Raw genomic sequence first — 23,274 nt, 5'->3', positions numbered from 1 at the left:
CAAGGATATTAGGAAAATACTTGATATTGTCAGCATCCAGGAATGCGTTAGCAGAGCTAATCTCAGGTGGTATGGTCACTTAAACAGAATGGGTGAGGAAAGATTAGCAAAACAAGTGTTATCTGCCAGGTTGACAGTAAAACGATCCAGAGGGAGACCAAGATGTAGGTGGATTCATACGGTACAAAGTGCCTTGGACGATAGAAATATATGATCTGATAATGTTGCAGTCTTGACAAATAACATACTGATTTGGAGGAAAATTGTAGATAGGAAGCTAGTAATGATATAAATTTTTCATGTAGTACTATCATATCCTGTACACCTCTTGAGGGTACATGGCAGGAATTTGATGATGGAACACCTTAAACAATCAAGGTATAGAAATTTCCTGGAATAACAAAATAAATATGCTATTATTTGCAGATGATCAGGTAATGATATCAGATAAGGAAGACAATTTACAAAGAGCAATATATAATTTAAACATTATACAGGGTGTCCCAAAATTCACGCAAGATTTAAATTTAGCGTCATTTGTGCGGTAAAGTGTTGCCAAAGAGAAAAAAAAGACAACGTGACAGCTGACAGTTCATAGTTATTAAAAATGGAGCGCTACACGAAAGAACAATGCATTTTCATTGTTGAGCAATATTTTAAAAATAATGAAGGTTTGGCAGCTACAGTTTACAATTTTCGTACAAAATATGGTCAGAATAGTGATTTAACTTCATCAACTGTGAAAAGATTAATTAAAAAATTCAAGGAAACTGGATCAGTTAGTGATCTTATACACTCTGGCCATCCTTCAACAAGTCGTTGAACAGAAAACATCGAAGCAGTTCGTGAGAGTGTTGCTGAGAATCCATGAACATCAATTACGGCACCGTGGTCTTGAATTGAGCATTTCGAGAAGCTCTCTACAGCGTATTCTCACGAAAGATTTGCATCTTTATGCTTACAAAGTTCAATTGACTCAAGAACTGAAGCCTACTGACCACACACAGCGAAGAGAGTTCGTTGAATGGATTATGGAAGAACAAAGAAATGAAAAAATGAAAATGAGCCTCATCTTCAGCGATGAGGCTCATTTTCATCTTGATGGCTTCGTTAATCAACAAAATTGTCGCATTTGGGGTTCAGAAAATCCACGAGTGATTGTTGAGAAACAAATGCATCCACAACGTGTCACTGTTTGGTGCGGATTTTGGGCTGGAGGCATCATCGGTCCATTCTTCTTCGAAAATGCGGCTGGTAAGGCAATAACAGTTAATGGTGCTCGCTATCGCGACATGATAATCCAGTTTTTGTGTCTAAATTGCAAGATATGGATGTGGACGACATGTGGTTTCAACAAGACGGTGCCACGTGCCATACAGCCCGAGAAATAATTCAATTGCTGCACGAGTCATTTCCTGGTCGCGTAATTTCCCATTTTGGTGATCAGAATTGGCTGCCCAGATCATGTGACTTAACGCTGTTGGACTTTTTTCTTTTGGGTTTTTTGAAGTCTAAGGTTTATGCCAACAAGCCCACGACCACCCAAGCTTTGAAGGAGGAAATTGAGCGCTGTATCAATGAAATTCAGCCACATTTATGCAAAACGGTCATGGAAAATTTCGACAAAAGAGTGTGTGTGTGTGCCAGCAAAGCCGTGGAGGCCATTTATCCGATATGCTATTCCATGCATAACCCTATACTGCATACTTTATGACTGAATAAGAAATTACAATTTTTAATTAAAACCTGTGTTTTCTATCAAAATTACTTCTTGCGTGAATTTTGGGACACCCTGTAGTAGAACAGTTTGGAATGAAAATTTCCATAGATAAAACTAAAACAATGGCATTTTGTGGACAGGCTTCAGTTATAAACAAAATAGTTATTAATAATAAAATAAAAGAACAGATAAATACTTTCAGTTATCTTAGATGTGAAATATCATATGAAGGAGAAAAAGACATAAAAACTTCAAAATTTTTACAGATTATAGGCCTTATAAATAGAACACTCAACCCAAATAAAGAAATAAAAAAAAAAAAAAAAAGAAAAGAAACCTGCTTGAAAATATACAATACTTTAGCAATGCCCACATTATTATATGGCAGTGAAATTTGTGCAATAAACAAAGAATAAAAACAAGTGAAATGAGATATATATAGAGAACTGCAAAATACACAGTATTAGATCAAAAAAGGAATGAAGACATTTTAAAATAACTAAAAACAAAATCAATAGAAGAAAAACAATTATAAACAAAAGTAGATTGGACATGTAAACTGAATGGCCAACACCCAACATCCTAAACAAATACTAAAATATAAGCCAATTGGAAAGAAAGCAGGGTAGACCCCAATGAAGGATATTGGATGGATAATGAGACCGGAACAGACCAATATGGTCTATACCTGTAATTAGTGTTATGATGATGATGATACTATTTATTACACATAGACTGAAATGAACATAGAAAGGAGGAAAATTGTTACATCTTCAATTTCTTTATAGAACTGGTTGTGTTTATCACTTTAAACTGTTATCTATACAAATGTCTGCAATTCATTTCTAATATTTTGCTTTTAGAGATCGCCAAAAGAGTACATACAGCCAGATTACTTTAGTTTGAACAACAGCTGTATAAATAAAATTTACTGACAATCTATATATGAAATTAGGAAGGGAACATTGACCCCTGCATGAAAAAAGTGTTCACCACCATTTTATCAAAAAGATGTCTCCTAAAATTACACATTATAATGGATGTTCAATATAAAAAACTTGTATTAAGCCATTTGTTTAGAGCTTAAAATAAAATGTTAATACACTGGCTTCATTAAACTTAGAAATGCCAAGCACTTATTTTAGTTAAGTTATTTTACTTAAGAACTTATTTTGTGTAGTGTATAAACTAAACAGAGATTTAAGTTTAGGTGCTAGTTGAAGCTCTTTAACAGTTTCAGTATTTCATCATTCACAGAGATATCGTCTGTGGTGCAGTGATAGAAATTATAATATGCACACAAGCACATTGAAGCTATTGTTAAATGGTAAACTAAGAATTACAGTTTTCCATATTTGAGGTTTCACAGAAGCAAAAATTTTAAGTTCATCTGGTTTTTAGGAGTAGTATTATAAAACCATGCCTTCTTATCTGCTGTCTGCAGTTCAGATAGAATTAACAAAATACTTCACCTGTCTCCTAATTCATAACTCCCTCCCCAGATTCAGATTGTGAGACAGGTCTAGCAGACTATACCATGAACATCACTCAAAGATTAAAATAAGGAAAAAACTACCACAGGTAGAAATATAAAAGACTATTTTTGAAATCTGCATCTTGCACTTATCATCCAGACTTAAATATAGTTATGTGAAACTCCCTAAAGTATGAGAGAATTCTTAGACCTCTCATATAATAACCAAGGGTTCCTAATAGTGCATACAAAGTGCTCTTCACGCTAAGTATAATCAGTTCATGCTTTGTAAAGCTTGATACTTTTTATGTTACATCCTTGAAGATGTCTGTAACGGATAAGAATTACTGTAGGCATTATACTGTTAATATGACTATCTAGTAGGAGTAGCTCTATACTACTTAAAAGACAAAATCCCTGTCCTCTCAAAGAGAATGGATGTCCAAAATATAGTCTGCTAGACCTGTCTACTAGAGCCTGCAGAAGATGTATCAGGCACTGCCAATCTAATTCTAAAATCTTGCAGCATTGTTTGCCCTTGTGGGTAGCATATCCACTCTCTGGCCAAGTGGCTGCAGGTTCCAATCCCACCAGGAGCATTGATGTTCGTAGTTGTCCTACTAATTCTTTGTGGAAAGGACATCTCCAACCCTACCACTTCTTCTAGTAGAAGGCTTCACTCTCAAACCCTGTGAGGGATGGCAGTGACCATATGGAGACAAAATGACGTCACATGTGAATAACTAACTATAGCTTTCTCGGTCTCCTAAAAACATATATTCTTTTTCCCTCAAGACATTGCATTTCATCTTTCCAAATACAAAAACTAACTTCGCACAGCCTTAAAATATTGCTCTTACATTTACAATGATGCACCAAAACCTCTAAAATTTCAGTTTTGGAATAGAAAAGTGAATAGGAATAGTAAAGAAGCATTAAATATAACCCATGGTGTTGTTGCTGTAGGGAATAAAAATCTGAAATCAATCTTGTATATGACTTTAACCTTTGGTTTGCTGCAATATGAGCTTTGCTCTCCTTGCAAAAATAAACTCCTAATCAACCAACCAACCAGTCCTTCAACACAGGCATGAACAATCTGTCTCAAATAAGGGAGGAGGGTATTGTATATAGCTGTGCCCTTGTTATGAACCTTTGGGGATGGGGAGGAATGGATCTTAAGACTAATATGGTATTCTGCAATTGGATAATAACAGTAACTGGCCTTTCTATTTGAGATGCTATTTAATTTTAATCTTATGTCATATGGTATATTCTGCAATTGGATAGTAACTGTAACTGGCCTTTGTATTTGAGATGCTATCTAGTCTCATTGTCACATGGTATATAAGTTATATATACACACACATTTTATTTCTTTACTTGCAGAGCAATTGGATATTACTTCACCGCTGCAGAAAAAGGAAAAAAAGAAAAAAAAGAAAAAAATCCAAATGATGACCGGTAGTGAAATTTCTGGTGAGTTTTGTTTTTGAATATGATTACCATCTAATCATAATTACTGTGATCCAACTACATAATTTTAACGAGCTTATATCTTATCACCTTTATCATATGCCTTTTTCAAATTTATAAAATTAAATACAGATTCTGGTTGCCTCCCTATGATTTCTCAAATATTTATCTGAAAAATCTGGATTTTGACAACCTGTAATTTAATTGAACCTCTTTAATCCATCTTCATGGATGAACAAAAATGGATTCAGTAGACTGATAGTGTAGAAGTGATATGTTTGTGTGGAAAGGCTAGCTGTAACAAGAGAAATCTTATCACTTGAGGGTTGCAAAATTAGTGGAGGAGTGTTTTGTGTGTGTGTGTGTGTGTGTGTGTGTGTGTGTGTGTGTGTGTGTGTGTGTGTGTGTGTGTGTGAGAGAGAGAGAGAGAGAGAGAGAGGGGGAGAAGATAAAGGCAGAATTGTGTTTTGGAAGCATTAAAGATGACAATATTGTAATCACCCTCCCCACATTGAAGCACATGAAGCCTGTGTAGACCAGTGGAAGTGGTGTTTGCACTCCTCATTGCTAGACCACCTGAAGAAAGATCATTCTGAGTTTGATTCTAGTTGTTGACTAGAGGAAATTTTGTATGCCTTTCTTCAACCACTTAGTCTTTTGAGTTAGTCTATCTGTGCATGGAAAATTTCTCTCTCTCTCTCTCTCAGAAACTCATGTTTTTCATCCTATTAACTCAAGAAAATTGACCATAGAACCAGCACTATTTTTTAGACATTAATTATTGTGTTATGATTTGGGACCACGAGATGGCAGCACATGCTAGCCATCTCTTCACTACATCATCATCATGCCTATCGAGGATTAGGGCCTAGGTGGCCCTTCCGGCCTTAGAAGTCATTATTGAATCTTTTAAGAGGATGTCCTGGTTTTCTTTTTTCTAATGGCTTGTTTTGGTAATCTTTCTGTTTTCATTGTTTGAACATGTTCCATCTATTTATGTTTATATTTTTTAATTTTTTCTATTACTGATTCCTGGTTTAATTCTTTCAGAATTTCATTTCTCATCATCATCATCATCAAATTCCTGCCATGTACCCTCAAGGGGTGTACAGGATATGATAGTACTACATGAAAAATTTGCATCATTACTAACTTCCTATCTACAATTTTCCTCCAAATCAGTCTGTTAAATGTAGAGACTTCATTATTATCGGGTCTTACATTTCTGTCTTTAGTCTAAGGCACTTTTTACTGTATCAATCCACCTATATCTTGGTCTTCTTCTGGGTCTTTTTTTTCCTGCCAACCTGTCAGAGAACACTTGCTGTGCTAATCTTTCCTCGCCAATTCTGTTTAAGTTACCAATACCACCTGAGATTAACTCTGCTAATGCATTCCTCGATGCTGACAATATCAAGTTCTTTCCTAATACCCTCGTTTTTAATATGATATTGCCATAGATGCCATCTGTTCATCCCCCTAATTTTTCTCAGGACTCTCATATCTGCAATCTCTAGTCTTAGGTCAAGAATTTTACTTCTAACCCAGCTCTCAGATCCATAAGTTAAAATTGGTTTAAATACTGTCTTGTATATAGCTAATTTAGTGTTTTGTCTAATTTCTCTCTTATTCCATATAAATTCATTCAGTTGACTTCGTGGTTGTGGTAGGAAGTCAGTTTGTTGATTCTGTTGTCTATTTCCATATTTAACTTACCATCTTCACTAAAAATCATGCATAAGTAGTTGAAATGTTTTACTTGTTTTACAAGTTCTCCATTCACAATGCAGTTGATAATTTCAATGTTTTTGACTAATTTCATTGTCTTTGTCTTTTTAATGCTGGCCTTCTTACCATATTTATTACAAGAGTTATTCAATTTAGTAAGGGAATCTTGCAGACTTGTAATGGATTTATTTAGAAGTATAACATCATCCGCATAAAGCAAAGAGCTGAGATTAACACCTCCAATTTTGATATCAAGTTTAATACCACTTTCCTTCATAATATGATCCATATAGATAATGAATAACAAAGGGGATAATTGTCTGACACCAGATTTAGCATTAAACCATCTTCCTGTACTTCCTTCAATTCTAACTGCTGACTTGCAACTCAAATAAAGACTAAGTATAGCTTGATATAATGCCTCGTTCACAAAATATAACTGTAGCATTTCGAATAGCTTCTCTCTTGGCACTTTGTCATATGCCTTTTCCAGACCTACAAAACTTAAATACAGATCTTTGTTATATTCCGATGATTTCTCAACTATTTGTCGTAAAGTGAAGATCTGATCCTGACAGCCACTATTTGGCCTGAATCCAGCTTGTTTGTCACCAAGCTTTTCTTGGTGACGAAGTATTTCCCCACTCAGTAGGGAAATACCTCTGTAATTTTCACATTCAGTTTTATTTCCCTTTTTATATATGGGTACTATGAGAGCGCTATCCAATCATCAGGAATTCGTCTCTCTGTCTAGGCTTTCTGAACTATGCAGTGCAGCCACTGTAAGACTTTTATACCACCATACTTCAGCATTTCTGGTCGAATATCATCTACTCCTGCTGCCTTTCTACATTTCAAGCCTTTGATGGCTTTTTCTACTTCAAGTATGGATATGTATTCCTGCCTATATGCCTGTTGAGTGTTTTTAACCACTGTGCTTTCACTGCTTGTTTCATTTAGCAATTTTTTGAAGTAATTACTCCATACTTCAAGGATATCTTTTTCTCCCATTTTCATGTCACCTTTATCATCTGTAACTCCTTTTACAGCACTCTTTCTCCATTTCTAAACTTCTTCAACAACCTCAGAATATCTTACCACCTTCTTGATATTTATTTTCTATGTTCTTGCCAAAGTCCTCCCATGACATTTTAGCTAGTTTTACACAGTGTTTAACTTTCTTACATTGTCTCTGTATTCTCTAAGAGCACACGCTGACTTATTTGTCAGGAACTTTTGATATGCTTTCTTCTTTTCCTTCACTGCCTCTTTAACTTCCTTACCACATGCCTCTCTGGCTGAATCAATCAGTGTTTTCTTCAAGGCTTTGAATCTCCAAGATTTGGTTCCTGTTCTCAAACTTTTTCATTTTTTCTTCAATAATATTTGTGTAATTTAGTCTACAGTTCACATCTGAGAGCTGCTCAACTTTTATTCGCTTTAAAACTTTCTTACATATTATTCTTTTCAATTTGAAATTAAATTTTATCCTGCTCAAGACTAAATAGTGATCTCTTCCAATTTCAGATCCTCTGTACACTCTGGTGTCCTGCACCAGGGAGAAAACATCACTATCAACAATAACATAGTGAATGAGACTTTTCTTATTCCTTGCCTCTTCTCTCCATGTGAATTTGTGCACATTTTTATGTTGGAACATGGTGTTAGTAATAACCAGTTCATGTCCTGATCAGAAATCCAACAGGTATTTGCCATTATTATTAGCTTTGCTCTTTTCTCCAGATTTTCCGAAAATATTTTTGTATGTCTGACAATCATTTCCTACTCTGCTATTTAGATCCCCAACAAGGACCAACTTTTCCTTTTTCATTGTGTCAGTTGCTTTCTCTAAAGCATCAAAAAATTCCTCCACTTCTACCTTCTGTGGGACTATAGGCACAAATAAGTCTCATTGTCCAATTCCCCATTCTGATATTTGCCCACATCACTCTACTTGAGTCTGCCCGCCATTCAAGAATTATTAGCCTCGTATTTTGTGTTGAATACTATGGCCTTTCCTTTTCCATGATTGTCATTGCCTGAATATAACATTTTGTATTTATTGCTCAGAAAGATTTCACTAATTTTTGTCTCAGTCATCCCTATTATGTCGATCTGGTACTTATCTAATTCCTCAGCTAGCTCCATTTCTTTGCCATTCAGGCTTCTTATGTTGATAGTACCAATCTTTAACTCTGGTGATATTGAGTTGGGGTATGCATTCAGATTTGTTCTAGTAGCTGACTTTCCCCGTTCGCCTTCGTTCCCTGGCGAAAACAACAGGGGGGGCTTGTTTAACCAGGCGAAGCCCCAGCCAGCATGAAATTTTGTCATGTTGTACCATCGTTTTGTATATTGGCTTAAGCCAATAAGAATACAGTTTGGTCAGCTAAATCCCAAATTGCCAGCCCATCCTTGTTCTTTCAGTATACAGGTAGATACCCAACAGGGTGCATACACCACGAGAATGTGAGGATTGGACATTAGGTCAAAATCCCATAGTCCTTTAAAGGCTATGTGGAGGTCTCCTCTCAGTTATACAGCTTTGACCCTTCATTTCAGCTGTTATTAATCTTTTTTTGTCTTTTTGTTTTATTGTCCAGATTTCTCTTCCATACATTAGGACTGGTAGGGCTAATGTATTGTATACTTTTAGTCTGGTTTGTTTTTGAACTAGGTTTGGTTTAAATATAGAGTTAATTACACTTATTATTTTTAAGTATTTTGCAATTTTTAGGTTTTATATCTTTTTTCATCTTCATATGTAATCATATGAAACTTCACTAGGTGCCCCTTAAAATTAGTGATAGTGGAGGGCCAGCTGTCTGATTTGCTACCATTGGAGATTGAACTGCCCTCTCAGTCTCCAAAAGTTAGAGCTAAAACAGTCTTGCCTACTGCCTATAAAGGAATAAAGGTGTTAGCTGATAGCTAACTGTATTTTGGGTGCTGATTATCGAATATTAAGCTTGGGCTATTTAAACACTGCAAGGTTTATTGTATAAGCAGCAGGAAATGAAAATTATTCACAATTTTAAATGAAGAGTCAATGTTAAAAGTATGGGGTTTGAGGTCAATGAGAGAGTCATTCATGGGGAACCAAACATAGCATCAGCCACTGCACTCCTCCAGTAAGCAATGTGATGTGTTTCACTGGACAATGAGAAAATTAATCTGTCTACTACTTACCAAACTTAAATTACAAACCATTAGGAAAATGAAAACCAGGATGTCCTCTTAAGAGATTCAGTGATGACTTCTAAGGCTGGAACAGGCCACTCTAAGCATAAATCTTTGTTAAGCATGATGATGACTAATAATTTTGATATTGCACAGTTAAGCACTTGAAACTCATTTTCTTTCAAAAGATGTGGCCACATCATTAAAGTTCTCATGACAACCAGTTTGACTTTGAATCAAAGGCATGCCTTTCTCAAAACTGGTTTCAAAGACATAACTAAGAATTATTAATGTCAAAGTGAAGAGGATGTTTCATAAATTGAAATGCATGTCTGAATTTTTCAAAATTATAAAAAGCATTCTTCAAATTTGTTTGCAGATTCTCCATTGAAGTAATATAACTAGATTCAATTTAGGATTTTTCAAGTGTGTATATAAAGTTTTAGTTTGTATATAAACTCCTGTGCATAACTAACCAGGTCACAAATTAATTTCACTTGTCCTCTTCATATAATTTTAGATTAAGTTCATTCATATTTAATGTGATGTGACATTGCCTTTTTTCTTTAAAATTATAGAATATTTAGTATTTCTTTCATGACAAAGTAGTGAAGCATTATTAAAATCATTATCAGCTTCAACAACTCTACAAATTGTGAATAGTTCACAGCATTATCACTAATGTGATTGTACAGTTTTAATAACTATCTCCATAACACTTTTTAAAGTATATATTCCTGCCATTTGAATGCAAAGATTTTCTTGTTGTGTAATGCATTGAAACTGCATCAAATGTTAATGTATTGAAAGTTAAAATATTCACCTGAGGTTGCTGTTTCGAAAGCCTAACAGATCCATGTTTTTGGACCTTCATCACTGGAAAATCTAACTTGGCTATATCTAATTCATACTATATAGTAACATCTTTGAAAACATTAAAAATGCTGACTTTATGAATCTGGTCTCTTAGTCTATGAATTTTCAAGATTTCTTCATGGATCTGTAAGTCTTTTGAAATAAAACAAACCCAGAAAAATCAGCTGTGTGGTGTCTTGAATATTATATAATTTGTCCATTGCTAAAGAAACGTAAACGAGGTCTCTCTTTAGTCCCTTAGTATATCTCACGCTATTACTTATTCTTCTTTTACTTTAATTTCTCTATATATCTTTACTTTCTCTTTATCTTGGTTTTAACTTCCTCTATTCTTTATTTACTTTGCTGTCTTTTTGCTTTACTTCTCTATACTCTATTCTAACTTTTCTCTTTACACTTTTACCTAAGTTACTACAGGTTATTCTAGTATCTAATACCTTGCGAACCTTGAAAAATTTATTTAATGTTATGACTGCACCACCGAGATTCCCCTTTAATGTTACTAAAAATGATTAAGATCACCTGCAGTATCTCTCTAAATCTTTCTCTGGCTTTATTGACAGTCATAGTTACTCTTATTTAACTTTGCACACAGGTTTGCATTTATTTAGAAACAGTGCATTGGAATAAAGATCAGTGAATACACGTTCTTTAGCATAGCAAACATATTTATTAAACTAGGATACATAATACATTTTCTTCAATGAATTGGCTCTTCAGAAAATTAAAAGTTAAGAATTATAATCTCATGCAATATACACACATTAGAATAGACAGCAGTACTATCAAATGCCAATCTATAACCTCGTTCATTCTGCTACTAAGAATTATAATCTCATACATTGTACATACATAATGAACATGCAGCAATACTATCATGTAAGAATCGATGTTTTAGTTCATTCTAGAACTAAACTGTTCAAGCAACATGCATATATTTCACTCAACAAGTTTCTCATATTTAATTTATATCAACTACGCTTAGTCTGAGACAAATTATCACAATTTAACCTTTATGTATATGTCCCGCCGAATATATATACTTCAAACAACAAACATGCTGTGTCTAAATCACTACCAGTATTTTTGTAACCTCATAGTCCAGGACAAATTATCACAATATAACTTTATATATGTCCCGCCGAATATATAAATACTTCATGGTGTACTCGCAGTTCTTCTCATGATACAGTTATCTGAACTAGCTCTTTTGTCTCTTATCTGGTTCTACTAGGTTCTTTTCCGGCCTGGGCCTCATCATTCGTGTGGGGTTTCCTTTTCGTTGGCTCTATTGCGTCGTAGAAGATTTTCGGGGAATTGGATTGTGTCTTACCGATACTGCTTTTTCGTCCTGGGCTTTTAACATTCATATGGGCTTCTTTCCTTTAGCGCTGTCGCATCTCGAAGAATTCTCGGAGCCTGACACATATTATTACAGTTAGACTTCTCCTTCGACATTTCCTTACTTCTTTCCAGATGTCCAACAGATCCGTGATGCTCGTTTCCAAGACACTACAAGAAGAGACTGCTTTTCCTTCTGCGTTTCTGCATACTTGCTTCCTTCCCCGTTTCTACCTATGCGTACCAACATACAACCGCTGCATACTGCCCCACCTGCTACATACTCGATCTCCTGCCTCTGGATACTTCTGGGTCTTTTCTTATACTCCCTCTTGTGGTCCCTGGAATAAGGGTTGAGAACCCCGAGCATTCCCGCACAAAAAGGGGAATGTGACCTTCGAGTTGTTGTTTACTTTTGTTTCCCCCAGAACACACAAAAACAATCTTATTCACTATACGCGGGATATCCTTAGTTGTTCTCCACTTGTTGTTGCACTGTCCTTGGGATACGCATTAGGTTAAGCTTTGAACAATTGAAGGCACTTTACAATTTCGAAATAAGGCTTCTAAGCTCTTTCTTTCACATTGGAACCACTAAAATGACAGGCTGCTTTCTAAGGCATTGACCTTGAAATACACAGCTTAACATTCCTACCATTTCAATACATACTTGTGTAGTTTTTCAAATTGCAAAAAAATTATAACTACAATTAATATAACACTTATACACAAAATTCCACAATCAGCGTTAAAATTACAATCTCCTTCTATATACAATGTTTGTGACATCTGTAAAATAGATGCAAAGTTAAGAAAAAAAAATTCCTACTGCATTGAATTTTACAAACATGTAGTTTTTCAATTTTCAGACAGTTAGTTTTCAATGTTTTGCACCAAATCTTGTATTCTATGAGAAAATCCGATTTAGTTCAGATTTTGTACTTTTTTGCAAATGCTTGATGGAGCTAGCTGAGTAATTGGATAAGTATTTGGAGGAAAATTGTAGATAGGAAGTTAGTAATGATGTAAATTTCATGTAGTACTATCATATCCTGTACACCCCCTTGAGAGTACGCATCAGGAATTTGATGATGGTGCATAATGCTTTTTTCATAATTTTTGAGTGAAATTTCTAGTACAGAGCAGTTAGTTTCTTTCACTAGTACTGCATTCTAAAAGTCTTTCTTTTTTGTGGTATCTGTGTCATTATAACTAGCAAATGTTGTGGGGGGGGGTCTCAAAAAATGCTGTGTAATTAACTTTCAATGAGTAATTTTGTCAACTTTCAAAAGGAAACTTCCTATCAGAATCATTGTACATATTGCAAAAATCTTTTTTGAAATTGTCCACTTTGTTGTCACTTTTATTACGCACACAGAGCTTCTGTGACAACAAACTACAACCGCCATTAATCGTGAAACTTACAATAACAATTTTTCCAGATTCATTTTTTTCTTCGAAGTATTAGCTTCTACATCACTATTTGGCTCAACAGAATACAAATAGTAATTCAGAACATATTTCCAAGGTGCAAAATTATCTGTCTAAAAAATGGGAATATAAAACTAATACTTTAATAGTTTTAAAATACAGTATGCGAGAAAGCAATGCAAACAAGTAGTGGCAAAACTTGATAGAACGTAACATATTACTTCCTATGCATGCTTTTTAATTAGTAGTATTATTATTACGATGGCTGTTCGATGAGTCCGTGCAAAGTCTAAGAGATGGCACAGCCAGTACATATCGAAGTACATATTGATTTGAATCAATCAAGTACCATGATTTGTGAAAAATAGATGAGAAAGAATTTCGTATAGTGATTAAATATTACTTTTTGAAAGGTGAAATGCCGCAGGAAACCAAAGCTAAGCTTGATAAACATTATGGTGAGTCTGCACCGATTAGAACAGTTTATAAGTTAGTAACTTTCAAAGTAGCCATTATGAGTACAAGTGACACTGAACGTTCTGGACGCCCTGTTGAGGTCACTACTCTAGAAATTATTGAAAAAATCCATGATATGGTGATGGATAATAGAAGTGTGAAGGTGCATGAAATTGCTAAGGCTATGGGCATCTCAAATGACTGCGTACATAATATTTTACATGAACATTTACATTTGAGAAAACTATCCGCAAGATGGGTGCCACGTTTGCTCGCACTGGTTTACCTGTCTAATTTACTGACAAAAGCATCAACAACGTGTGAACTGTTGCAAGGACAGCTTGAAGCTGTTTCAACGTAATCCAGGAGAATTTTTGCATCATTTTCGTAACAATGGACGAAACATGATTCATCACTAGCAGCCTGAGACCAAGGAACAGTCAAAACAATGGGTTGCAAGTGGGGAATCTGCACCAAAGAAAGTGAAAACTGTTCCTTCAGCAGGAAAGGTTATGGTCATCATCTTCTGGGATGCTCTGGGCATAATCTTCTTAGACCTCTTGGTAAAGGGCAAAACAATTACCGGAGTGTATTATGCGTCGTTGCTGGATCGTTTAAATAATGAAATAAAGGTGAAATGACCACACTTGGCGAAAAAGAAGATTCTTTTTTACCACAATGCACCTGCTCGCTCTTCTGCAATTATGACTGCAAAATTGTTCGATTTCCGCTACAAAGTCCTTTCGCAATCTCTCTCCCCCCGCCACCACCACACACACACTCTCTCTCCAGATTTGCTCCCTCGGACTACTATCTGTTTCCAAACATGAAAATATGGCAGGAAAGAGATTTTCATCGAACGATGAGGTGATTGCTGAAACAACTCCCTATTTTGAAAAGTTGGACAGGATCAAAAAACTCAAGTATCATTGGACTAAGTGTATAGACCTCAAAGGAGAATATGTTGATAAATAAAAAATGTTTATCCCAAAAAAATTGTTTTCTTCATTTTTGCATGAGTCAGATACAAGGAGTCAGGGACTCATCGAGGGAGACTATAAATCACCCAAATTAACATGAATCACCCAGCTGTCATACCTTCCCTTAAATTCATTCACACTCACTACCCCTAAAGGCAAACTATTTCACTCACTTACTGCTCTGTGAGTGAGTGGAATACCTTTCATGACTCTGAACAAACTTATGAATGCCCCTGTGTTCTCTCCCCACCTTCCATATAACAAAAAATTTCATCAGATGATATCCTATAACATCCATTCAAAAGTTTATAGACCTATTTAAAAGTTTATCATATCACTCCTCTTTCTGCTGTTAACCAGAGTCTGTAATCCACATACTTGTGATCTGTCCTCACAATCTAAATCCCATAATCCAGATATAATCTTTGTAACATCTTGTTTGCATCCTTTCCACAGTTTCTTTATCCCCTTGGAATCTGGGAGACCAAATCTACAGCACTCAGTAATCCAGGTGTGGTCTTATCAAAACCTTATAAAGAGTTTCTTTATCCCCTTGGAATCTGGGAGACCAAATCTACAGCACTCAGTAATCCAGGTGTGGTCTTATCAAAACCTTATAAAGAGGCAAAATGACTTTCTTATCCTTAGATGTCAAAGTTCGCTTCAACATCACAATTATCCTCTGAGTTGTAAATATTTGCAACTTTTGCTATGTGATCTTTGAACTTCAAATTCCTATCAACCAACACGCCAAGATCCCTGGCCTATGCACATGTGATGTTAATGCTGCCTGATGTCATTAATGTATAGATTGAACAATAATGGCCCGAGTACTGAATCCCGAGGCACACTGCTTAAATCTGGTTACCAGTAATGTTCACACCCACTGTATACCATTTTTTGATATCTGTCTGTCAACCATTCCCTGATCCAAGATGAGAGTTTAAATTCCAATCCTGTATTCTCCAGTTTATGCAACAGCTTTTCATGTGGTATCCTATCACATGCCTTAAAAAAATCCAACATTATCATAGTGTATCCATTTCCTTTATCCAACTCGGCTGTAACATTGTTATAAAATATGAGCAAATTACTAAAACATAACCTTCCTTTAGTAACCCCATGCTGCTCCTTGCAGAGTATAGCTTGTTTGTCTACCCATTTCTCTATGCGAGTTCTTACCAACTTCTCTAAAATCTTCACTACCACACCAGAGATACTGATAGGTAAGTAGTTAGACACATCAGTTTTGCACCACTCTTGTACAATGGAACTATTATACATTCCTGAGCTGAGACTCAAGTTATACAAAAATGTGAAAGGCCTAGCCAATTTATCTGAACATTCCTTTAGCAAATGGGCTGGTATTCCATCTGTCCTTACTGGTAAATTCTTATCCAGGTTATGCAACTGCTTTTCAACCTCATCGGATGAAGAGTTAGAGGCTCATTTTCATGAACCTCTAACTCTTCATCCAATGTAGCAGTAGCACTGTGCACCATGTTATATACACCTGGTTGATATATATCTTAGCAAAATGAGCACTCATTAATTGATCAATCTCATTAGCTTCTGATACTAGAATACCATCTGCATTCAATATCACATTGTCTTCTCCCCCCCCCCCCCCCCCACACACACACCATACTGCACCAGTGTGCATTATACAATAAGAAGACAGAAGTTGCAGCACTGACATACATATATCTAGTATTTTTCTCTTTAGTAAAACAAAATATAATTTGAAGTTTTATTTATTCATACATTAAACCGAGATGCAATGGTTAGTTTTACCACATGTGGCGGTGGCATACATATTGGATATGTTGGATAATTTTCATTCTAAATTTATGTAATTTAGTAAACTAACAAAAACATGTAGTTTTACATTAGTGTTTTATTCTCTCTCTCTCTCTCTCTTCATTATTAGTTACTTTATTTCTTTCAGTGTAGAGTACTGTTTACTTTATTTACTCTCTCTCTCTCTCTCTCTCTCTCTCTCTCTCTCTCTCATTTGTATTTTACATGAACTAAAGTTGGTTTCACTTACAGAACAAAAAGTTGAAATTGGTGAAGCAAGCATTAAAACGGAAGTTGATGAGGATGACAGTGTGTTAGCGCAGTCTTCGAAATCAGGTATGTAGTACAATAATGTATAAAGCAGTTGTTTTACCAGTAACAAAAAAGAATATATTCACTCTTAGTGCATTCAGGTCAGGCAGTGTTCCACACATTATTATGCTTTACCGTGTGCATATCCTCTTCCAAAGGAGAAAAAAAAAAAAAAAAAAAAAAAAAAAGATGTATCTAACAGGAATACATTTGCAATGGAAATGTTACATAGTCATCTTTCACTCTAAGCAAACTCATAGGGACCAAAGAAATTGTTATAGTGAATTTTCTTTTGACTATTTATTTGGAAGCTCTAGCAGGGAATTTTTTCTTTTTTATTATAATGAACAAGTATACTCTAATGATGATCGCTATAGAAACTGTGTGACCTTAGATGGTAGTGTGTTTCTCAGTCAGGTTGCTTTTCTGATGAAGATGCTTTTATTTTCCCCATAAACTGCATTTGACACAATGTCATCTTTGAAGAATGAAAATTCATGTTGTATTGAAACAAGTATGTGGGTGGTGGTTTTCAGGGAAAGTAACAAGAACAGTAATAAAAATAAAAGAAAAGAAGTCCAGTTTACTTCAATTTGCTGAATTATTCAGCAAATTATAGAGTTGGAAAGATGAATTATAAATTCATGTATCTAACTACTGACTCTGTACAACCTTAGAATATTGCTCTTATGGTGGTGCACCAAAACCTCTCTAAAAATTTCAGATTTGAAATAGAAAATGAATTGGAAAAGTAAAGAAGCATTGAATATAACTCATGATGTTGCTGTAGGGAATCAAAATTTGACATCAATCTTTTTAACCTTTGGTTTGCTGCAATATGACTTGCTGTCCTTGCACCAATAAACTCCTATTCAACCAACCAACCATTCTTTCAACACAGGCATGAATAATCTACATCTCAAATAACTGAGGGCAGGGGGGGGGGGATATTGTATATAGCTGTGCCCTTGTCATGAACCTTTGGGGATGGGGAGGAATGGATCTCAAGACTAATATGGAACAAATTACTTGGTATTCTGTAATTGGATAGTAACCGTAACTGACCTTTCTATTTGAGATGCTATCTAATCTCTTGTCATATGTTATATATACACACATCTTTATCTCTTTACTTGTAGAGCAAATGGATATTACTTCAGTGCTGCAGAAAAAGGAAAAAAAGAAGAAAAGGAAAAAATTCCAAATGATGACTGGCAGTGAAATTTCTGGTGAGTTTTACTTTTGACTATTACCATCTAATCATAATTACTGTGATTTCATGTTTCTAATATCACCAGGAGACTTATCATTGGTAGACATTCCCTGTTACTTATTCCACCATTCTTAATTAATTTCATGTGACATCCTTATTTCGTGATATGTATCAAGGTTTGTACAGAATACTATTATAGTACTACATAATTAAATTTACATTATTACTTCATCCTGTCAACAATTTCTTCCAAATTAATCTGTTAAATTTGTCAGAATTCCAATATGATCAAATCTTACATTTTTGTCTTCTAAGACATTGCTGATATAAAACTTGCTTTTTCTCCACATCTTTTCATGCCAACAAATGTCAGTTCACTGATTCCACAAATTAAAATTGGTTTGAATGCTATCTTATAATACTGCTGGTTTAGTGTTTTGTCTTTTTTAAGCTGACAACCTTACCTTTCTATGTTGTTTATTATGTTGTCTATTTCCAAATATAATTTGGCAAAGTAACTGAAATATTCTGCTTGTTCTATAGATTCTCCCAAAGGAAAATGCATTTGATGTTCTCCATATTCCTGCACATTTCATAGTTTTGTATTTTGATTACTGATTTTCATACTAAATTTATGTAATTTAATAAGTATCCTTGAAGATCTGGAATGAATTTATTTAAGTGCATAACATTATTTGCTTAATGATTGCCTTTATTATATGCCTTTTCCAGATCTACAAAATTAAATACAGATTTTTGTTTACATCCTATGATTTCTCAAATACTTAAAAAATCTGGGTTCTGACAATCTGTGTTTTAAACTAAACCCATAGTTTTAGCAATGAAGAAGCATTGTTAAAACTATGGGATTTGAGATCAGTTAGAGAAAGTCATTCATGAGGAAGAGTGTGAGTTGATGTAACAGAGCCATGAAGAACACTATCCATCATTACATGCAACAGATGATCTGAAGACCCAATAACAAAGGGCTGAAGGCAGACTTTAAGGTGGCAGTTTGCTTAGAAGCCCCTCTATGCCAGACCCTATCAAATGCTTTGGAATGGAATTCTCAAGTGCAACACCATAGATTTCTCTAAACCTTTCTATGGCATGTATCCAGGAGATCAGTTTTAAATGCTGTTGCAGTAGTCGCATGTGGGTTCTAGAGAAATGTGAGCACAAATGGATAGGACTTAACCAATGGCCTTTTCAAGGAACCAGAAAGCAAGCCTGTCATTTGTGAAAGAGGCGAGTTTTCTGCATTTAGCTCTTTCAAATCAGACTTTAGATTTGTTAATGGTTGTTTTGCAGTTGTTGTGGACATCATTCTAGGTAGCGAGAGAATTTGTTGTAATGCCGAAGGACACAAGACTGAGAATGTCTGAGGAAGGGATGTTTCATGAGAAATAAAACTTGAGCAAGATGATTATTACCTGTGTATACTTGATGTATATAGGAGAACTGGTTAAGTAACGGTTTAGAGTAGGGAGACTGGATATCCCCTTTTTGAATTCATGGCATGACTTCATTCTTGTATGTTCGAGTGTGGAAAGGATAATGTCTCTGCTGGTGACATGTGATAGCTTGAGATTGAAAACATGCATGCTATGACGATTTTCAACCGTTATGAATGCACTCTCTCTCTGTGATAGGGCAAAAATGCTGCAACCAGTGGCAGCACTTCTGTATCCGGGCAGTAACAAGGTTACTTTGTCTACCATACCATTGTTTTGTGCTTCTTATACTGGTCTGTTAGTAATTGCAAAAGTTAAAGCTAGTATATATTGTGAGTGGTGATATTTCATCCAGATTTTATCATGCCGAAAAGGAAGTGTGGTTTCTCTCTGGATTTAAAAGAAGAATATTCCTTCTTGAAAGACGACGAAACAACAAACAAGTTGTAGTGTACTTTGTGTCATTCAGTTTTTTCAATTGAACATGGAGGCCATTCTGAAATAGCTTTTGACGAAGCAAAAACATAAATTGGCAACCACTGCTCACAGTTCGAGTCAAGATGTTACATCATTTTTCATGAAAAATTCAAAAGGGAAATTAACTGACGAAAGTAAATGTCTTGCAGCTCAAGAAGGTTTGTTTGTGTTTCATGCAGCGAAACATAACCTTTCTTTGAGGTCAATGGACTGCACCTTTGCAATAGTGAGAAATTTATGTTAAAAGAAATTTGCATGTGAGTGAACATAGTGCCAATCAATTTTAGTGAATATCCTGGCATCTTATGCAATGCAAGCAATTGAATTGAAACAAGCCAACTGTGTCAGTTATGGTAGATACACATCAAACCACATAGATTTGAAGTTGTGCCTCTCCTTATTAGGTACTTCATCCCAAATAAAGGTATTCAGGTTAATAAAATGATAGATTTTCAGAACATAACAGGAGAAACAGCAGAACTGCTTGCAAATCATATATTGGATATTTTGCAGATAACTGCAACACCAACTTCGGTGGATACAAACGAGGTGGTACCAACAATGTATTTTCAAGACTCAACAAAGGGTTAAAAATGAACATTCATGCTATTGGCTGTGCTGCTCATGTTGTTCATAATGGTGTACAGACAAGTGCTGATATTTTGCCTATTGATATCGAAACAACTATAAATAAAATATTTCAGTATTTCCACGTTTACATCATGAGAATAGAGGAATTGAAGAATTTCTGCACATTTACAGAAATTGAATACAAGTGTGTTCTAGGTAGTGTACAAACAAGATGGTTATCATTACTACCACTGTGATTAGGGTTATTGGCATGTATAATGGACTCAGATCTTACTTTTTATCACAAGATAAATGCCCTACATTGTTGAAATCATTTTTCAGTAACCAACAATCAATACTTTGGCTTCATTTCATGCAAAACCAGCGGAAAATATTTCAGCAACTGATGTGGTAGAAGAATTGGAGTTGTTCAGACAGAAAATTACAAATAGGAAAGCTAAGAACTTTCAGACATTTAAAATTCATCAATTATTTCAGAGTTCAAAGATGAGGGCATCTTTGATGAAAAAGAAATTTTAGACACTACAAATTTATTTTATGATACTTTCCTTGAATATTTAAGCAAATGGACTCATCATTTCCAGTCATTGAAAGCATTTCACTGGATTAAGTTGCAGACTCCACTAACTTGAGCTGAAGTTGCAAGCAGTCATTGACGTTGACATCAAAATATTCAATATTGTTGATGAAGATGAATTATTTGATGAAGTCAGCCATATAAATAATGTCGAACTCCAAGATGGAAGAATGGAAGGACATAAATGCTGCGGTAGACAAAAGGTGGTGTGACGTGTTTAAGGTGCTCCAAGAAAAAAACATCCACTGCAAAAACATATTGTCGGTTGTTGTGTTTTTGTTGTTGTTTGTTATGGCAATCCCAGGAACAAACAAACACAGCTGTAGAGAGAATTTTTCTCTCATGAGTTCTTTGTGGTCTGATGAAAAGAACTGCTTCAACACCAAGACTGTGAAAGCAATAATTGTGATCAAAACACACTTTGACATTTCATGTATTGACTTTTATGAGTGCATCTTGAAAGAACCAACACATTTTGAAAAAAATGTCTTCATATAAATATAATTATAATGCACACTTCAGTCCTGTGTAATGTAATTATATGTTTTTTTTTTACTAAATAAGGAAATTACAACGTCAACTAGGATATACATTAAAATAAATTTTAATGTACTCCAATATTTCAGCAACATCACGTTGCCATTTTCAGGAAACTTGAGAACAAGACACATGCACTCAGGTACAACAAACAGTAAGTGAGGAAGAAGCAGGAAGCTTATTATTTCTCCTAAAGTCTACAAACAAATAGAGGGGACAGCCATGGGTTCTCTACTCTCCCTGCCCTTGGCCAACTTTTATATGGAGACTTTTGAAGAGAAAGCCTTAAACTCTGCCCCACAAAAACCAACCATTTGGCTTCGCTATGTTCATGATGTGTTGACTATTTGGCTACATGGCTCCGATGCACTCCTCTCCTTCCTAACACAATTAAACAACCAACACCCCAGAATCAAATTCATCCAAAAAAACAATTGCCTTCCTTTCTTAGACACACTAGTCACTTGCCAGCCTGATGGAATCTTGGTTTTCTCAGTCTATAGAAAACCCACCCATACAGGCAGATACATTCACCAACAATCCCACCACCCCTCCTCACAACAATAAGGAGTCATTAAGACACTACACAACAGGGCTAAACTTATCTGTTCAATGACAATGCCCTAACCACAGAACTAAACCACATTTTCAACACTTTCTTAGCCAATGGCTACCCCCCAAAAAAATCCAAAAAATGTTGAAACCAGTAACCCCCCCCTCACAACAAGGATTACTCTAAATCTATCACCATACCCTATATTCGAGGCACCTCAAAAAAAATTACAAAAATCCCAAAAAAACATGACTTAACTTCTTGTTACAGACTATATAAAAAATTGGCATCCCTTATCTGCTCTACTAAAGACCCCCCCCCCCCCCCCCCAAGACCTATCTGGTGTATACCAGGTCCCTTGCAGCTGTAAGCTTTCCTACTTTAGCCAAACAGGCAGGAAAGCGAATTTCAGAACACAAGGACTACATCCGGTTTCACTAATACAGCCACTCTGGTCTTGCTGACCATGCGCTGGATACCTGCCATAGAATACAGTGGAAAAAAGCCACGATAATACACCGTAATAAATACAAATATGAAAGGCTTTTCATGGAATCGGCTTCAGTCCTAAGAAACAATCCAAACTTCAACAAATTTCGCTGCAGGAGATTGCCTCAAATTTGGGAAACCTACATCAGAAGACCCTTCAGCCCAATCGCCCAAGAATATCAACATTGCCCACTAGGGGACACCATCAGGACTTTAGGAGAAATAATAGCTTCCTGCTTCTTCCTCACTTACTGTTTGTTGTGTCTGCGTGCACGTGTCTTGTTCTTAAGTTTCTTCTTATTATTATTGTTCTGGGCAACTCCAAGGAGTCGACAGACTCATCGAGGGAGGCCCTAACATTATGTCAAGAACAACTATTCGACATTGACACAGTATCTATCATACCTTGCCTTGAACTCATTCATGGTCGTAGCACCCACAACAGACTCTGGAAGCTTATTCCACCCATTCACCACTCTCCAAGTAAAAAACCTAACTCTAACTCCCTTGTCAACCACGCTCTTGCCCAGCTTCCATGCATGGCCACTAGTCCTCCCACCACCAGTCATATTTTCAAAAATATCTTCTGGATCAATCTTATAGAAACCC

General features: G+C 35.6%; 1 protein-coding gene across 1 annotated transcript in view; it reads left to right on the top strand.

Annotated features, from left to right (window-relative positions):
- The window catches only part of nop5 (nop5 ribonucleoprotein), a 216,245-nt gene that overhangs the window by 183,121 nt on the left and 9,850 nt on the right, over positions 1 to 23,274 (top strand). Inside the window, exons 14-16 of the mRNA XM_090408601.1 lie at positions 4,584 to 4,673; positions 16,715 to 16,798; positions 17,914 to 18,003. Of these exons, the coding sequence (XP_090264727.1) occupies positions 4,584 to 4,673; positions 16,715 to 16,798; positions 17,914 to 18,003 (264 nt within the window). The remainder of the gene's footprint in view (positions 1 to 4,583; positions 4,674 to 16,714; positions 16,799 to 17,913; positions 18,004 to 23,274) is intronic.

This window comes from Typopeltis vanoorti, chromosome 2 (assembly GCF_054136105.1).
Source record: "Typopeltis vanoorti isolate ZY-2024b chromosome 2, IOZ_Tvanoo_1.0, whole genome shotgun sequence".
Classification (NCBI taxonomy): domain Eukaryota; kingdom Metazoa; phylum Arthropoda; class Arachnida; order Uropygi; family Thelyphonidae; genus Typopeltis; species Typopeltis vanoorti.
This window is presented reverse-complemented; position numbering and strand designations above follow the sequence as displayed.